Here is a 20,259-nt window from a genome sequence, read left to right as displayed (position 1 = left end):
CGCCATTATTTTACAGGAAAATACAACAAAGGATATTGTTTACATGTAGCACGTCAATTCTGTGTGGTATAAGACTCTCTCGCTCTCTCTTTGAGTGTGTGTGAAACACTGAGCGCTCTCAGTCGTGCGCCTCACACTAGTGTTTACTGTGTGTCAAATACACTGCGCATTCATTGAGTTTAACTGTAATAGTGTGCTTTACCGATCGATTGAGACAGAGCGAATCTCTTAAGCGCTCAGTCCAAGTGCTCAGCGAGTGAAAATACATCTGTATGGTTCAGATTGCCCTCAGGTAGCCCCTTGTTTAGCTATGAACTCTTCCGCCATAGTTGTTTTGGCTCTGCACGTGAGATGCGGATTCAGTGCCGCCCCATCACGCGCAGCGCTTAGGGCACCGAGTGCTGCGGGGGGGCACCACAAGAAAATTCTCTCTCCAACCCCGGTTCAGCTATACAAAGTGACGAACGCAGCCACCGCGGCCATCAAAAAGTAATAACGCTTAGGGCATCAAGAGACGGCCAGCGGTGGCACTGTGCGGATGGGTCGCGCCATCAACTAGGCTTTATCGTTATTATCGCGGGAAGACAAATTCTTATCGTGGGGAGAATTTTTACCGGTATGTCGCAAACGATAAGATATCGCCCATCCCTAGAACTAACCATGAGCAGTGCATTTGTTACTGTATTTGTTCATCTTCGTTAATGTTAGTTAATATAAATACATCTGTTCATGGTTTGTTCGTGTTAGTTCACAGTGCATGAACTAATGTTAACAAGATTTTAATAATGCATTAGTAAATGTTGAAATTCCCAGGTGAAAAAGTCGTACTATTAAATATATTAAAAATATACTTGGAATTTAAGTAGCATGCTTATAATACATTTGTATTCCCAACATGCTTATTTGAAGTGCATTAAAAATATATTGAATTGCATTTTAATATATTTCTAAAAAGTATACTAAAAGTACTTTGGTAATAAATATATACTTAATTATACTTTTAAAAAATATGCTAAACACAAGCGTACTTTTAATATATTTCTAAAAAGTATACTAGAAGTACTTTGGTAATAAATATATGCTTAATTATACTTTTAAGAAATATGCTAAACACAAGCGTACTTTTAATATATTTCTAAAAAGTATACTAGAAATACTTTGGTAATAAATATATGCTTAATTATACTTTTAAGAAACATATCTTTAGTGTATTTATATATGCAATATATTTATGCAATATACAATACATATATAATGCAAAATATATATAATACATTTATGCATTTATATTTTTAATATTTTCAAAAGATATTTTAAAAAACATTTAACATTAAAATGTACCAAATTATAATGTATTATAAACATTTACAAACTATTATTAAGCATTTCAATATGTATACTTATTCATATCATAGATTCATATGTTGTTCATTACATGATCCGTTTGTAATAGGCTACTACTGAAATTCCCATAAGGATTTCAACATCATTTTATTTGAAATGCATCATAAACACTGATCTATATAGAGAACCTTTAATAAAAAAGCCCTGTTTTTACTTGTGTTTAAATTCAAACCAAACATGATTAAACTCCTGATTGGTTCCAGAGCCATTGAGCAGCTCTGATTGGTTCTCATGATAATAATGAGCTCGGCCTTGCTCTTACCTCAGATTATCTGATGCTGTGCGTGTATATGTTGCTTGAATGCGATTATAAATCTAAAATTAAACTGTAAATAATATAGAGCGATCCTGTCTCTTCAGAGGACTTTGAGGAAAACATGTGATTCATATGGATTACTTGGGCAATGTTTTTTTGTTGTTTTTTACGTGAGCATTTTGAAACGTGATCAGTTTTGAAGAATTGTCTTTCATCGGAGGGTTATAAATCTCTCATTATTTTGTGACTCCAGGTAAGATTTGTATTTAATTAACGTTATTTTCTATGCCAGTCGTATTTTTGACACAAAATGTATTTGACACTTTTTCGTTTTCAGTTAAATTACATTCAATTTGACCAATCAGAGCCAAAGCTACATTTAATCGAAGCAAACACGAAGAGATGAAGATACCCAGAGGAAAATATTACTGCTCAAAGCTTGCTTTTCTATAGCTCAGGAGACAAATTTGAGATTCTCATCTAAGCCTTATTTTAATCTCTATTTTGTCTAAAATGTTTCTCATATGTTTCTCCTAAAATTCACTAGGAGCAATAGGTGAGACAGAGGAACATTTTACTGCTCAGAGGTTGCTTTTAGGAGACAAATTTGAGATTCTCATCTAAGCCTCATTTTAATCTCTATTTTGTCTAAAATGTTTCTCATATGTTTCTCCTAAAATTCACTAGGAGCAGGTACTAATCAGAGGGAGTCATACCTGAGACTAAAAGGAGATGCCTTGCTAATCTCAATTCGGTGTTTTTTAATGACTCCTTTATTTCTCCTTTGAAAAAGAAAATGAGCAATACTGGAGCTACTATGGAGCAATATCTGAGTCTCTCGCTCACTCTCCCTCTCATGCACACAAACACACGCACGCACATGAATTACTAATTCAATCATATGACCTTTTCCTCCTACCAGACTAGATTCACCATTCTAAACAACACAGATCCACTTCAGAACATCTTGATGGACCAAAGAAACAACGGACGGGAATGCTACTCTCTCTACACTGCTGGACTGACAGAAGATCTATCCACAACCATCAGGCTTTAAAAATCTATAGCAAATGGCAGATTAGCTGATGTAATAAAGAAATAAAGAAATTTGAATTTGAATCTTTATTTAAATCTAACAGAGCAGTTATTTAAAAATAACATTAACAAATTTAAAGACATTTTAAAGACAGCAAAAACTGTTTAAACATGGTCATTACAAAATATGAACTAAAGTGCTTTTTTTGTTGTAAAATTCTGTTTTTAAAACAGTAACAATTTTAACAATGTTATGAGCAGTGGCAGGCCAGGTTTACAACAATTCACAACAATAAACTTGAGTCTCTGACGCCAACATACATCATTTGAAAACAAGGACTTTTTGTGAACATTGCCATTTCAACAAATGTCTCTGTGTGCCCCATCTGATATTTACAGTGTTGTGGCCCTGATGCGGCATTTGTTTATGAAGGCTTTTTTGACCTTACTTTTCTCAACCGGTGTCCAACCATCCAGTGTACTACAGCGCATGACGTAAGCTGCAAGAATAAAAGAAAAGAAAGCACAAATTACAGATTGCATTGAGTAACTGCAGTTACCACAACAGTATTAACAACTTTTTTCATCCTGATACGACAAAATTCACATTGTAATATCTCTATGGATCACACATAAGGAAATGCAGCAAAACTGTGAGGACAGTAAAACAATCATAACATTTAACGTAGCTATGTGATATATGGGTATCCAACACCTCTTATTGGGTTCCCACACATTTTTTACCGATGAATTTTCACAACTTTTTCCACAAATTGTTAACAACCACATGAGCAACATACTTACTTAGAATTGCATTGACTTTGAACTTATCCAGGACTCTCTTCCCATATGGCACCTTTCCGTGTTTCCCAAATGCCACAGCATTCTGGCACTCCTCTGCAGTAAAGAATTCATCAAAAAGAAGATGGAACAAGCGAAGGCAGTCCTTCTTTGCGTCTGCAAGGATTGCAGCCAGGTGAGTCGAGGACAAGAAGAGGCCACTTCCTGGATATAGCTCCTGCTGCCGAGATCTGCCTTTTGGAGCCCAAACACCAGCCTGAGGTTGGATCTGTTCCACTTTGTCCAGAAAACTTCTGAATGCCTCGAGGTGCTCACCACCTGTGACACAAAAGATGTATATTACCTTACAGGGACACAGCAGCATTCATAAAGTAAAAACAAAACCAAAAAAGACAAGTTTTTAAAAAGTCCAAAAGATTTCATGATTGGATAAGAGTTTTACCAAATTGTTTAAAGTAGAACTTTAAACATATACCAATATAAACTTACTTATACCACACAGCACATCATGCAGTTTGGCCTTTTCCTCCACTAATTTTTCCACCTCTGTCTTGCATGCTTCACATGGCTTCCATGATCTGTCTTCTGCTGACTCAGGCGAAATGAAACATGGTTCTCCATATTCTGGAATTGGATCACGCTCGATGATTAAATTATCTGCAGATGAGCTTGAAGAAGTCTCATGTTCAGAGGTGCTTGTCTGGCTCTGGTCCCCAAGAACAGCAGGTTTTTGATGTGTATTAGGACTGTGCAACATTTTGAGGAAGCTTTCTTTGGCTGTAGGAGCTGGTGGCTGTCTTCGCTGATCCAAATCTGCAAAAACAGGCTGCTGTTGTGTTTGGTCTGAAGGTGTGGGTAGTGCTGTGTGAGGCTGGTGATGCTTTGAATACTGCGAAAGGCTGGAATTGTGTGGAATTGGAGACAGAGTAGTTCCATACTGGTTGAGCGACTGGACTGGTGAATGCTGGTAATGTTGTGGCGTATTTGGTGATGTCTGGGAAACTGGAAGTTGGTATTGTGGCCAGGCAGTTGCATGCTGGTGCTGTGGCTGGACAGGTAGAAATGACTCTGTAGGTGGAGGCTGGTACACTGGCCAGGTTGTTGGAGGCTGAATGACATTTTGGTCCAGAGTATTTGGGTGATCCTGTGCAGAGGTGGACTGGCCTGCTTGAGGTAGGAATGGAAGGTTGTAGAATCTTTGTGCAGCTGCATCTCTTTTTTTCATGTCCTTCTTTGTCGCCTTCTTGGTATCCACCGTTTTGTCAGCTGTTCCAATGAAGTCTACTGTAGCATTGTAGAACTTATTGTCAGACCATCTTGCAAGTACTTTTTCTCCTGGTGTCAGATCTCTAAAGCAAGCAATGGGTTTATCATCTTTGTTTAGTATATCACAGAGATTAAAAATCTTTGCTGTGTATCCATCTTCAAAGGTCAAAAATACAAAAAGTCCTGTAAATGAACACAAAGTAAACAAACAGGAGATTGTGAGTAAATCAGTGCAGGCTAAAAATCAATCTTACTTAAACATGCTACAATATCTTTATTGTCTTATTTCTAACCCTCTTAGCAAAGCAACAAAATTACCTCTTCACTTTAGCCTTCAACTAGGATTAACTTTATTCTTTTAGCACTTTCAAATTTATTCGCTCCTGCAACTCTTTGATTTATGCACTCTCTATTCTATTTTTTCAATGTTTTTAATCCCTTTCATTATTTAATTATCACACATTTTATTTGTTTATTTATTTATTTATTTATTTTACACATTGTCTATGAAGAGTATGGCGCAGGAATACTTTTTTGTAAAGAACTTTGAGCTGCAATTCCTATACAAATTATTTTATCCCTTAAATTTTGAGATGATTCGCTAAAATGTACAAATAAGTTTCACTCCTTTTTCATGACATTCCATTAAAAATTCCTGTAGGCTATAATCAATATTTGTGCCTCAAGCTACCAATATACAGTATTTATAAAAATTCCAGTAATAAGAGACCAAATACTGACTAATATTTTGGTTAGTAAAGTGTCCAAAGTACGTTAAAAATAACCACTTAAACCAGTTTTAATACTTAACAAAATTAGCTAAGCTGTAGTATAGTAAAATAACTCAATTACCATCTTGGTTATCTCTGGGGGAGCTGGGGTCTGGTTCATACAAACTCATCTTTTTCGGAGGGTTTCGCGCTCTTCTGGGCAGTTTTGTATTAGTTCCTGCACTCATTCTGTAAAATAAACAAAAGTACAACACATTTAATTATTGGGGTCTCACTGCACGAGATCATATTTTTCCAATCATACACAATTTATGTAACTTCAAGAATGTAGGCCTCGGTGAAAAGTCACTTCATCTTTAGGTTTTAGCTCTAAGAACTTATTGGAATGATATTTTAATGTAGTTAAAAAAAAATTAAAAATTAAAACATAAAAATAAGCATAATTTACATAGAAAATATGGTACTTTTTGAAGTAAATAAATTCAAAAACACCCCCAAATAAAAAAAAAAAACACCATAAATGGATAGACAAAACTTTATCGAAGACAGTGATATAACATTTATAATAAATAAAAAATAGGATCACACCTGAGTCCTCTGTGCCCACATTTGTCCACAATTACAGGATTAAGGGCTATAAAGTGAATATGGTTTGAGGGTTATATCGGCTTCCCTGCCAGTGTATAATCGTTAGGCAATCATACCATACATTAGGGGTGTAACGGTACACAAAACTGACGGTTCGGTACGTACCTCGGTTTTGAAGTCACGGTTCGGTACGGATTCGGTACAGCAGTTTTACAAAATTGCTTTTTATTAATTTTTATTCAACAGTGGTTTAATGAAAAAAATTTGTGTCAGTACTTAAATTAATTCAGTTATAACTAAAAGTTTCTTAAAGATAATGCTGTAAACTATATAGGGAGCCCTTACTTACATATTGCTATTAAAGATTAACAACAGAGCCCAAACTATTAGCCTAAATTAAGTTGCTATTTATTTTTAGATATAATAATCAGCACTCATAAGCTTCTTATAAGGCAGTTTTTGCATTAACTTCTAAATCTAATTATTATTTTTTTCTCCAATTTGTTGTTGAAATATAATCATTTAGTGGCTGTAATTTTCATGACAGATTTATTTAAACATACATTAAATAAACAAGACATCACTAACAGGCTAAGTAGTGTATAATGAATATATATAGGCTAATATAATGAATATATAGGCTAATATAGTGCATGTATTCAGTGAAAGAGTTAATCTCTCTAGTAAACTAACAGCTGTGGACACTGAATGACTTCTGAGGTAAACGTGATTCTACACGACCTTGTTTACAAAATGTTTTATTGTCTTTCCGCGGTTGAAACACTGATGGAGTGATTACACAACATATGATACGTTTCAGTAAGTTGTAATGTATCCTCAACATACCTTAATATATTCATTTATATTTATTCCTTCTCAAGTGGCAGCGTGCGGCGCGCCAGTGAACGCAATCATCTCTTCCTGATCGCGTTCACTCACGCGCCGCACGCTGCCGCTTGAAGTTGAACTGATACGCGTCTATCAGTCACGTCACATTAAAGAGCGTTAAAACGGCATTTATCGTTTGAATTTTGTGATAAAATGGACTGAATACTCAATATGTTCGTGTGGGAACTAGGACTGAAGTGTGTTCCGCGCTTTAAACAAGCGGACTGTATTCATATATTGCATTCATAACCGTTCGGTACACGCGCGCACCGAACCGAGAGCCCTGTACCGAAACGGTTCAATACGAATACGTGTACCGTTACACCCCTACCATACATTGATTCTCGTGGAAAAGTGAAAATTACAGGTCATGACTCCTTTAACTATTTGCTACAAAATACGACCAGTTTCTTCAGAGAGTATCAGAACCCGCATACACTCGCCATTTAAAATGTACTCAAATTCTGTTTTAAAAAAACATGTTGCTTACCTTCTTTTGAGTCCTGCAACTGTTTTTTCCTCCATTCCGTCTGCCTGCACCTCCATCCATACGTTAACTAACGCGCGCCTTAACCTCGTTGATTCAGCAGCGCCCCTCCACTGTGAATTAACCAATGACGATGCAGCATTTGTGACTGATGGCTCTTCTAATGCTGATGTTGGGGCTGCATCATCTACAAGGTTCAAGGTTCACAGTGTTTTTGCGCCAACTGAAGCTCAAAAAAGAAAACAAAGGTGGCGGTGCAGCATCTATAAGCGGTGAGTGCAGCGACTTTTTAATAATAGAATAAACTTACTTGTGTTTTCTTTGTAATTTAAGGTTTTTGTGAGCTTTGTAAATGTACAACACATTATCTTTTAGTACTTGATTTTTTATTTTTACATTCAAAAAATCAAGTTTTATTTTTATTTCAGTTAACTGAAATAGTTCTTACACGCCCATTATTTCAGTGTCATATAATTTTGTTTTCATTTACTACAATAACCTTATGAAACCCTAATAATGATGGTTAGTAAAATAAGTGATTGTCACATATGCCAAGAGTTTTCACTTGTGCATTCTGTACCAGCTAATAAATGTTACAACTGCGATCATTTTCATTATGATCATAATTTAGTCAACTTTGTGTTAATCAATTTCTATTTAATAGGAAAGGTTGCACGTGTGTATAATTATTCATTTAATGTAACCCTTTTCAGTCTGAATAAATTTAATATATTTTGTGCCCTTTTATGAACTATCTGTACCTTTTTTTTCTGTCAACCACAGGTTATTTTCCCTGCAGCCCCCGACACCAGTCAATATTGCTCTTCCATAGAGGTTACTGATACATTTGATAGTAGAGGGGGGTAAGTGTAACACTATTTAACACTGTGTATTAGACTGCACTGTCTATACCACCATCATCAAAGAAGAGCATCTTCTATATTTGTGTGTGTGTGTGTGTGTGTGTGTGTGTGTGTGTGTGTGTGTGTGTGTGTGTGTGTGTGTGTGTGTGTGTGTGTGTGTGTGTGTGTATTATACAGTTGGAGCTACATATATTTAAAAAAAATAATAAAATGGCGCAGAAGTACAACTCACGCTGGAGGAGAAGGGTGAAGAGCCAGCAAAATACTTGCAAAAGATACAGAAGAAAGGTTGGGAAATTTACATTTTATTGTTTTTATATTGTCATCTGCAGTGATTGAACACAAGCACATTCACCCAAGTTCTGTATTTACGTACCATTTGAGGTGTTGGTACTTAACTTGCCACTTGATATTTCCACTCCACTACATTTTAGGGAAAAATAATATTTTAATGTTTACTACACTACATTTATCTGATAACTATAGTTTCCATTTGCTTTACAGATTACATGAAGCTTCAGAGTCAAAACAGCACATTTTTAGATTAATTTACATGAATGACTTAACTGATTCAGGTCAATAACAAATATGATAATTGTCCAGGACATAATCAACCAACCCATACATGTAAATATTATGTAATTTACTTACACTTTTGAAACTGAAGTACATTTACTGTGATATCATATACTTTAATACTTCTACTAAAGTCTTTTTCATGTGGGTAACTAGCTTTTACCATATTTTAACAACTTCCCTTTTACTGAAGTGTGACTTTTAGGTAATTTATAAAAATAAAAAAAACATTTAGCTGCTATGTTCTTTACTCAGCTACATTTCATCAGCTCCATTGGTTCTGACAATGTTCCTCAATAATTTTATATAACAATAAAATATTTGTTTGAAATGACAGTCTGTTAAGATCACCTTTATATGTGGGATTAGCAAAATATTAAGAACATGTCTGACCTAGTAGTGTTCAACAGCACTACAAAGTAGTTTTCAAAATGGCCATCCAAGTAAATAATCACCTCTTTTAAACAGATCCAATAAAATGTTAATATTTTAATCCCCATGAGGGGAGAATTTATAGCAGGATTTCCTACAGTATATACTGCATTGTTGTAACCTAGGTATGCCTTATAAATTTGCATGCGAGTGTTAAATATGCTTAATGTATTATCATTCTCGGTTTTCTGCAGGACACACAAGGACAGGAAAATAGAGGTAAAACATGTGCAAAAATGTAAAACAACTAACTCCATTTCCTTCAGTCTCCAAGATGGCATGTAGTTTATTTATTCTGTGGAAATCGCATGTTGCAAAGCTTTACATTTTGATCGACTGGAGCGTTAATTCAAATAAAAGTTAATGTGTCCAATAAAACACTGTTACTGAAGTGAGACCTTCAAACCTCACTTGGGTTGTCAAGGGTTTACTGACAGCTCAGGTGATTATTATAACACTTTAATAGTCTAGTAATTAGTAATGTGTTTAGCATAAGTATAATGAAAAATAAACATGTTGAGACTAGTAAGCCATAAATTCACCAATCAAGTAAAAGCAAATTAATCAATTGATTTTTTTTTTTCTAGAAGCAACAAACTGGAGGTCAGATGATTGTAGCACCGAGCAAGTGACCAGATCTGCTAATTTGGAAGACTCTTCAAACACAAATGTGTGTAACATCCATTACACCAACCATTCATCCCAGTGCTATGGACACACAAGTGAGATGCATCACTCTGGTCTTAATGTTGAATCAGAGCCTGAACAGCCTATTTACATGGAAACCATTCCTGAGCACCTACCTGAATTTGTTGAAGAAGGGACTTTAGATGAGAATGCGTTATTTGATGAAGACTTTTCAATTGATGATGACCTATCATTTGAAGACAGTTTTGAGCTTAACCAAGAGGAGGGAACAGAACTTGAAAGCTCTACAAACACTGTAGATCATCCACTGTACAGAAATGCACCAATTTCTGTTGCAGAGAGTCTTCTCCTCATAATGACTTTTGCAAACAGACACAAAATAACAGGAAAAGCTCTCAGTGATTTGCTTACATTAATATCTCTGCACTGCCCCTCTGATACACAGACTGAGTGTCTTAAAAATTTACACAAATTTAAACAGTTTTTTGATGATCCCTCCTCTCTGCTTTTGCACAAATATTGTAGCTCATGCTTCATGATTGTTGAGAGTACAGACACCCAGTGTAAAACCTGTGAAGCCAATGTGTTGATGGAGGGGTCAACCTCCTATTTCATTGAGGTTCCCATTGAAGCACAACTGAAGAGATTGTTTGCTCAGGAAGGTTTTGAAGAAAAACTTAAGTTAAGGTTTAATAGACATAAAAAGTGTCATGACAATATTGTAGAAATATATGACGGAAAAACCTATCAGAAATTGACTACTTGCAATGGGCCTCTCAGTGATTCCAGAAACATTTCGTTAATGTGGAACACAGACGGCATACCTATTTTTAAGTCTTCAAAGTTTTCTGTTTGGCCTTTTTATTGTGTCATAAACAAGTTAAATTTTGTTGAACGCACAAAACGAGAAAACATGATATTTGCAGGTGTTTGGTTTGGGGATTCAAAGCCGTCAATGTTGACCTTCCTTGAACCACTGTGTGGCACTCTGAACAAAATTGAAAGAGAAGGAATTTCTCTTCAGTTTGCAGGAGCTCAAGAACCTTTCATATGCAAAGCCTTTACCATTGCAGGAACCTGCGATTTGCCTGCAAAAGCTTTGGTACTTAACCATATAACATACACACTAGCTAATATCTATGGACCAAACAATGATGACCCATCATTCTTTCATAGTTTTTTCACACTATTACCTGACACAAATAATATTATTATCGCTGGAGACTTTAATACTGTTATTAACCCACAAATGGACAGATTAAATTAATCCAATACAACAAGAACATGGCAATCTACAGAAACAATAAAACAATATATGACTACCTTTGGACTTGGCGATAGTTGGAGAATGAATAAAAATATACTTGTTTTTCTCCTTTTCACCAATCTTTTTCTCGAATTTACCTTTTTCTTATCAGTAATTTACTAACCCAGCATGTAACAGAAACTTCAATTCATCCAATCATAATCAGCGATTACGCTCCCATTTCAATCAAGTTTAGTATTAAATCCTCCGTTAAACCCCCCAACAGATGGCGCTTCAATACCTCACTACTTCAAGACTCTGATTTTGACAGTTTTATCAAGAAAAAGTGGGCATTCTTTCTTGAAATGATTGACTCTCCAGGGATTTCACCATCATTATTATGGGAAACAGGTAAAGCAGTAATTACAGGGAAAATAATATCATATTCATCATATAGGAAAAAACAACAACAACAATTAGAAAATAACTTAGAACAGAGAATTAAACACCTTACAGATACCTACACTACCAACCCCAGTGAACAAATACAAAGAGAACTAAACCACCTTAAAGCTGAGCTTGATGGCATCATAAACCAAAAAACACAGTTCATTATCCAACAACTCAAATACAAACAATACCAATATTGCAACAAGATGGGCAAATCAACTAAAGCAAATCAACTAAAACATAAGCCACTATTGCTAAAACCAAACAAGGACCCAATGCTCCCTTCCAGTTACCGCCCACTCTCATTAATAAACACAGATTTAAAAATCATTACCAAAGCTTTAGCTACCAGAATAGAAACAGTTATCCCGATTGTTAATTCACCATGATCAAACAGGTTTTATTAAACACAGAAATGCTTCCGATAATATACGTTGACTATTCAACCTAATTAACCTTGCTCAACAAAAACAAACCAAAACTATAATTGTATCACTTGACGCAGAAAAAGCATTTGACAAAGTTAACTGGACATTTCTTCTCAGCACTTTACACAGATTCGGCTTTGGAGAGTCATTCATCAATTGGATAAAAATATTATATACTTCACCGAGGGCCACAGTAATCAGTAATGGGATCACATCACAAAATTTCACACTTCACAGAGGGACCAGACAAGGATGCCCACTCTCTCCTTCTTTATTTGCCATATTTATAGAACCACTCGCAGCAGCAATACAACAAAACAATAATATCCAAGGTATTCAAAACATCAATACACAGCATAAGATTTGTCTCTATGCAGATGATTTATTGTTATGTTTACAAAACCCCTACAAATCACTAAAAGAAACCTTTAAAATTATTAATAATTTTTCCAAAATTTCAGATTACACCATAAACTGGAATAAATAAACTATATTACCACTTTCTGAGGATGCCTGGGATTCTACAGCATATATTTCTTCTCTTCCACTCCATAAGGCAACATTACATACCTGGGTATCAACATTTCCCCCAGACTGTCAGAGTTGTTTAATCTCAACTATACCCCACTTTTAAGAAAGATTGAAGATGATTTAAAATGATGGACTAACCTACCACTATCACTTATCGGCCGCATTGCTACAGTTAAAATGAAAACTCTACCACAAGTCAACTATCTGTTCTCAATGCTCCCAACAACACCCACCGATAAATGGTTCAATTCACTCAATTCATTAACCTCTCGCTTCTATTGTAAGAATAAAACAGCAAAAATATCTCTGGAAAAATTGCAAAAAGCTAAGTCACAAGGTGGCCTAGAAGCTCCAAATTTTCACTATTACTTTTTAGCAAACCAGCTACAATATTTATATAAATGGACTCACAAAAACAATCACAAATATAGCTGCAAGCAGCAATACCAGGGCCAAGCGCAAAGAAGAAGACAAGACATGCCAAAATGGCTGGCAGTGTCAGATCAACTGGAGCAATAAGCAGTTAATCACGTTTTAAGATGATTTTAGGCAAAATGGCTGATATATTATATAAAGATTCACTGATAATATAAGTTAATGGTTTATCGCTTTTGACCAATAGGTGGCACAGTTACAAAATTGATGTGGTGTGGTCAGAATAAGGGAACAATGACACATGCAAAGTTTGATGCCAATATGTCAAAGCATTGCAGAGATACAGCCTCAAGAGTCATTTTGGCATCATGCCTCAACTTCGTCGCTGCGGTTTACAAAAACGGTTTCATCTATTGATGCAAAATCCCTAACTTTTTGTTGACACAGTCTGAAGATGATACGATTCGATTTTGGTGGAAATTGGACAACCGGTCTAGGATGAGTTTGAAAAAGTAGATTTTGATCAAATAAGAACATTGAGGACAGTATGTTTGACCAAATATGGCAAAATTAGTATCTATATTCTTGGCATGAGCCAATAAATGTATTTTGACCCGTTTCATTAAACTAGGCTAATTTAATCAAAAGTTATTAGCATTTTTGTAAATTTTGTTATAACCTTTGACCACAAGGTGGCACTACCCCAAAACTTTTTGAGTACCTTCAAAGCATGGTGCGGAAGACAAATACCAAGTTTCGTAACGATAGACTAATGCGTTTGTAAAATATAGTATTTTAGCACATAATTCAAAATGGCCGAGAGCCAAAATGGCCGATATGGTAAAATTGAAAATCAGACAACTCTGAATACCGTCCTGAATCTAACGAGACAACTTTTTATGATTTTTGGACAAACGGTTCAAAAGTTATAAGCAAAAATAGCAATTTTTTTGTATCTCCGGACCAGTAGGTGGCGCTATGCCGAAACGCTGCAAGTTGCCTCAAGTCATGCTTGTGATGACATGTACCAAGTTTGGATTGAACACGATAAAGCGTTGCGGAGATATAGCCTTATGAGTGTTTTTGCAACCGCTACGTAAAATTTGTGTGCACGTTTATCAAAAACGATTTGACGAATCAACTTGATTTGCAAGATTTTTTGTCAGCATGGTCTGAAGATGATCTGGTTCAATTTTCGTGCAAATCGGACAAACCGTCTAGGACGAGTTCACAAAAGTAGGTTTTTTGGAAAATTAAATATGGCGGGGAAATTATCATGACCGAAAATGACGTCATAGGGTGCAATTGAATCGGCATGAGCCAATGAATGTATTATGACCAGTTTCATTATACTAAGCTAATTAAATCAAAAGTTATTAGCATTTTTGTCAAGTTTGTTTTAACTTTTGACCACAAGGTGGCACTGCCCCAAAACTTTTTGAGTACCTTCAGGGCATGGAGTGGAAGTCACATACCGAGTTTAGTAACAATACACTAATGCATTTGTAAAATATAGCATTTTAGCACATAATTCAAAATGGCCGACAGCCAAAATGGCCGATATGGTAAAATTGAATATCAGACGACTCGGCATGACGTCCTGAATCTAACAAGACCACTTTTATGATGGACAAACGGTTCAAAAGTTATAAGCAAAAACAGCCATTTTTTGTATCTCCGGACCAGTAGGTGGCGCTGCGCCGACACACTGCATGTTGCCTCAAGTCATGCTTGTGACGACATGTACCAAGTTTGGTTTGAATACGATAAAGCATTGCGGAGATATTGCCTTAAGAGTGCTTTTGCAACCGCTACGTAAAATTTGTTTGCACGTTTATCGCAAATGATTTGACGAATCAACTTGATTTGCAAGATTTTTTGTCAGCATGGTCTGAAGATGATCTGGTTCAATTTTCGTGCAAATCGGATGAACCGTCTAGGACGAGTTCGCAAAAGTAGGTTTAATTAAAAATGGCGGGAAAATTATTATGACGGAAAATGATGTCATATGGTGCAATCGAATTGTCTTGAGCAAAGGAAGCAGAGGAAAAATTTAGTTTCTAGCCCTTATGGTTCAAAAGTTATTAGCATAAACATGAGTCTAATTTTGGACTGATGGTGGCGCTAGAGGGATTGAGTTAGAGACTCCAAATTTGCTATGGTGACATTTCAGACTGTCCTCTATTAGTGTGCCAAATTTCACAAGTTTTTATCATACGGTTCTATGGGCTGCCATAGACTTCGTGGCGGAAGAATCGGAGGAATAATAATAATAGGAACGGGAACGGTTTCAATAGGTGCCTTCGCACCTTCGGTGCTTGGCCCCTAATAATTTATGGATGGAACTGGAACAAAATCAATGCAAAAATACTTCAGTTTCAGACCTCGCCTTCCTACCTAAATCAATAAAGAAAATGCACTATTTCAATAATATTACAATTGCATCAACTCTGACAGCCTGGTGGAATGTAACCAAAATTACTAATTCACCACTAACACCATGTAGACACACCCCCATCTGGTCCAACCCTGATTTCCAATTGTGTAATAAACCGGTCAATTTTCCATCATGGCAACACAAAGGAATTACTCACCTCCATCATTTGTTTCCAAATAACGGATTTGCATCATTTAAAACACTAGTCCAGAGATACGGTCTTGGGGGAGAGCAGTTTCTCCAATATCAACAAATTAAATCTATAATTAAATCCAAGATAAATATAATAAATAATCCACTTCATCTCTCAAAGCTAATGGAAGACATAATGAAAATCCCTAACTCCAAAAAATTTACCTCCAAACTATATAAACTTATATCAAATAATGATGCAACAATTATAATACCCATGGCAAAATGGGAACAGGATTTAACCCTCTCCCCCAACACCGACCTCTGGAAAGAAATCTGTAACAACACATTTTCTATGACTAACAACACAAACCTCCAACTCATACAGTTCAAGGTTATTCACAGGAGTCACATCACTGAAAGAAAGAAGTTTATAATGGGCTTGAGGGACACGGAAAGTTGTTCACAATGCACATTGAGGCTTCATGCCACATGGACCTGTCAACCAGTTCACTTATTTTGACTATCAGTAACCACAAAACTCTCCAATATCATGGGCTGTAGAATCCCCCCATCTCCTTCACTCTGTTTACTCAATAACAGCATAGAAGTTGATAATCTCCCAGCCAAATATAAAAACCCACTACTCATATCACTAACTATCGCCAAGAAAGTAATTTTACTAAATTGGAAATCCAAAAATTGTATACATATCAATCACTGGACCAATCTTCTTATAGAATACATCACATTAGAAAAAATAACATACATTAACAAGAATAATATACCTACATTTCTTGATTTTTGGAAACCATTCCTAATTCATCTTCATATAAATTACGTGGACCCGGACCCCCCGCACTCTCCCAACCACAGGTTCACAAACTTATAATAAATAACCTCTGAGCATTATTGAATACATCATTCCACAATTGATTACTGCTATATGTCTTTTTTATGTAAATGTATGTGTATTTGGTATATGTTAATATATATTTCTATACTTCTTTAATTTATTACCAATATATGTGAAATATGCATAATATTGCAATTGCTATTTATTTGTTGATGATGGTGGTAGTAGGGGTGGTGGTATTGGTATTGATATTAAAATAGAACTAATTTTATTCTTCTATTTATTTATTTATTTATTTTTCTCCCCTTTTCGTTTGCTTATTCTAAATAAATAATATTTCAGATAACATTATACATAAATATTGATTTATAAACATAATTTTTATATTTTACTTTATAAAATAATCTGGGTCATGCGCCGTTGTAGGTGGTGTCGGTGGGCGCGACTGGCTTGTCCTGTAGACATGGTCATCACAGAACCGGTGGTTGGGTTGACTGGCCCCTACCTCTCACCGCCTTTGACCCAACCCCTCCTCACATGTAATACTATACTGTTTGACTAATATCTCAGTTGGATATGGTGTCTCTGGCTGGGGAGCTAACTGGTGCACACCATGGTCCAAGCCATAGATTAAAAAAATAATAATAAAATAAAAAATTATAATAATAACCCTTCTATTTTTACGGGTCACAACCAAACTGACGGTTAACGGTCCTGCCGGATTTCCTCAGAGGCGGCTTTGAATTTTCTCTTTCGTTGGTCGAAAAGGTATTAATAATTTTTTATTAGTAGACATATAGCTACCATAGCCATTTTCCAATTTGTAATGTTTAAAATATGAAAATGTTACCTTTTAAAACGTTTGCTGAAGTTTTCCATCGTGTAGTACAGCTGCTAACCGTTATGCTAGCACTTCGAAGCTATGTTAAGCTGAAATGAGACGACATTATCTGATATTGACAAATATAGGGATTAAATATCGAACTTTTTACAATTCTACAGTAAATACATACTGAGACAAAAGACAGCCAAAATTGGGATGACCTTTATCTTATAATGTGGGCTAATATGGACAAATATAGGCTAATTTGGACCATGGTCTAACGATATAGTCTTTTTTTTAGTCAAAAGTCTTTTTTTTTCAATGGACAAACGATGACATTATTCATATAAAATCATAACAGTACTGAGTGTGTTCATTTTGTTGTTTTAGGTTAGAAGCCAACTGGAAGAATTGCCATCGGACTAACCCCACAGCTGACAACCAGACACACACACACACACACAGGGGCGGAATGGCCATCTGGCATACGGGACGTTTTCCCGGTGGGCCGCTGGACAATGTGGGCCGGCCCGTTGCTACGTAAATATATATGAAGACTAAATATAGTAAAATTACGCAGCCTATATCCTTCCGTCAGCCCAGACCAATGGCCCGCGCCGCCCACCTGAGGCATAACTCTAATCTATTTAGCCTGATCAGTCTCAGTGGTGCAAAAGCGCTAGTCAATGTCAAAATGTTTGTGATATCCAATCAAATTGAAGGAGGCGGGATTCACTGTCCACAGCAGCCGAGCAGCGCAGCATGTGAATGCAATCTGAGGTCAGATAAACAGCTGAATATGACGAGTCAATAGGCTACAGCAATATTTCCAGACTGTTAATGATTTTAAAAATGTTAAACAATGGACATTAATTTCCAGGGATGTAAAACTACTGAGAATTTCTCAGATTGTAATGCCTTTTACGTTATTCGTCACACAATGCACAAAGGAACATTAGCGTAGGTGTTGCAGTTTTCAGCCTTTCAGAGGGAATGTGTGTCTTCTGTTTCCAGGCTTTCTTCAGTAATTTCACAATCATTTTCAAATGATTCATAGGCTTAGTCTACACATACATGGTCAAACTGGCAACTTTCATATTCAAGCAGCCTATGAGCCATGTAGAAAAGTGTATAATAAATATATAGTGCGCTAGTTAGTTCACGTGCATTATTTTACACACTGGTAATCAAAAGTTTGATATAATAATAAAAAAAAAATTAAAAATTAAAAAATTTTTTTGAAAGAAGGCTGAATTTATTTGATCGAAAATACAGTAAAACCACAAATATTAAGAAATATTAATACAATTTCCAATAGGCCTGGTTGTTTTCTATGAGAATGTATTGTAAAATGTGATTTATTCCTGTAAAAGCTGACTTTTCAGCATCATTATTCCACACTTCAGTCAGTGTCATATGATCCTTCACAAATCATTTTAATAATCTCTATTTTCATATAATTTTAAAACTCTTTTCCACTGTTTGAGCTCTATTCCAAATGACAGATATCTAGAGACTATAACCACTAGAAAGGCACCCTAGTCCACATCCACAGTCTTCTAGACCATAGCATTGTATATGGTCTGATTTTATGGTAGGTATTGAACTTAGAGATATTAAACTACAGTGTATGGAAAAGTGAATTACAAATTTGTATTAAAAAAATACTATTTGCCATGTGCACCAGGAAAGACAAATTATAACCTAAAGAAGTATGCCAGTATGATAAGCATTACAATAAAACAATTAATATAATTGATATTTGTGTATAAATGGGTTTAATATTGCCCTGTGTATAATGAGCTGGTGGGTTTATGGTGAGATGTGTGTTGCAGAGCGGACGTGATGGGCCGCTTGTGCCAGAAAGTCCAGGGCCAATTTTTTGTCCCAGTCCATTTTATGTTACGTTTATATATTTGCAATTTCTGAATTTGTGTCAGGGACATCTGATTAATAGGAAAATTTTGATTTCATTACAAATTAATTTTAGAATCATATTCGAGAGCTCCCATAATGTCCATAACGGGGTTGAGGATCCATATCTTAAAATAATGACCAAAAATAATAGGGATTTGATGTCTGAGGTGGGAAAATATATTTTCTGGAAGTTAAATATGTCATTAATGTTGTGTGGTGTTCAGCAAAGTAATACATTTTGGTAAAAAAAAAAAAAATTAAGCAAGTCCAACTCGTACCGGTTTGGTGGAATGACTCTTGGAATGAATTTGATTCAGTCTTTCCTCCCATAATCTAACACAGTCTGGCTCAGTCGATATAATCTCATCTAATGCAGACACACACACATCACAACATCATGTTTGAGTTATTATGAGGAGGACATCACTGAACTTACCAATAATTATGATCTGATGATGTTCACGGGTCTGAAAACGGCTCGTCTTGACTGAAGATGAAGGAACACTTTCACTTTCTTCTTCCTCTTCCTCTCTTGTGAAAACAGCTTTTGGTTCATTATCGCCACCACTGGACGAAAAGCAGAACTGCGAGTTTATATAAATCACAGTTCATAAATCATAATTCTGAGAACCGAGATGAAAGTCACAATTACATCTTTTTACAAGCTTTGAGTCACGTGTCTGTGGTCAAACAGTGATGACCCTTTCTTAAGATATTATTAATGTTTGCTGACTGTGTTTAAGACGACACGCTGATGTTGGGATTACCACAGGCTTATGTTTGACTCGTCTGTATTGTTTAATGCTGTTATGACAGCTGCACTAATACATCTACAGCATGTATATTGATTTGGTTTCATAAACTGTTAAAGACAGACACACTGTATGTGTAACCTAGAGGTTGTTTTCTTTCTGACTGAATTTTTTAAAATATATGAATACATTTCTCTCTGGTTTTGTTTGGCATTTTATGGTTATTAGAAGGACCGTAGAACATTTACAGTGTATTACTGACAAATGCTTTGATGATAAATAGACTTAACTCACAGAAATTGCAATGTGCAGTTTTATTTCCATGTCAGAGAGATAT

General features: G+C 35.7%; 1 protein-coding gene across 1 annotated transcript; it reads right to left on the bottom strand.

Moving 5' to 3' along the window:
* Window positions 1-2,769: 2,769 nt before the first annotated feature.
* On the bottom strand, window positions 2,770-19,680 carry LOC307126933 (uncharacterized protein). Its single transcript, XM_079817812.1, has 6 exons — window positions 19,607-19,680; window positions 7,460-7,643; window positions 5,615-5,721; window positions 3,986-4,945; window positions 3,500-3,814; window positions 2,770-3,195 (listed from the first exon to the last, which is right to left on the bottom strand). The coding sequence occupies exons 2-6, from the start codon at window positions 7,513-7,515 to the stop codon at window positions 3,089-3,091; spliced, it is 1,545 nt and encodes a 514-aa protein (XP_079673938.1). The 5' UTR covers window positions 7,516-7,643; window positions 19,607-19,680; the 3' UTR covers window positions 2,770-3,088.
* Window positions 19,681-20,259: the final 579 nt, after the last annotated feature.

This window comes from Gobio gobio (assembly GCF_949357685.1).
Source record: "Gobio gobio genome assembly, chromosome: 5".
NCBI classification, from domain to species: Eukaryota; Metazoa; Chordata; class Actinopteri; order Cypriniformes; family Gobionidae; genus Gobio; species Gobio gobio.
The sequence above is the reverse complement of the archived record's forward strand: the minus strand, read 5'-3'. Positions and strand labels throughout refer to the sequence as shown.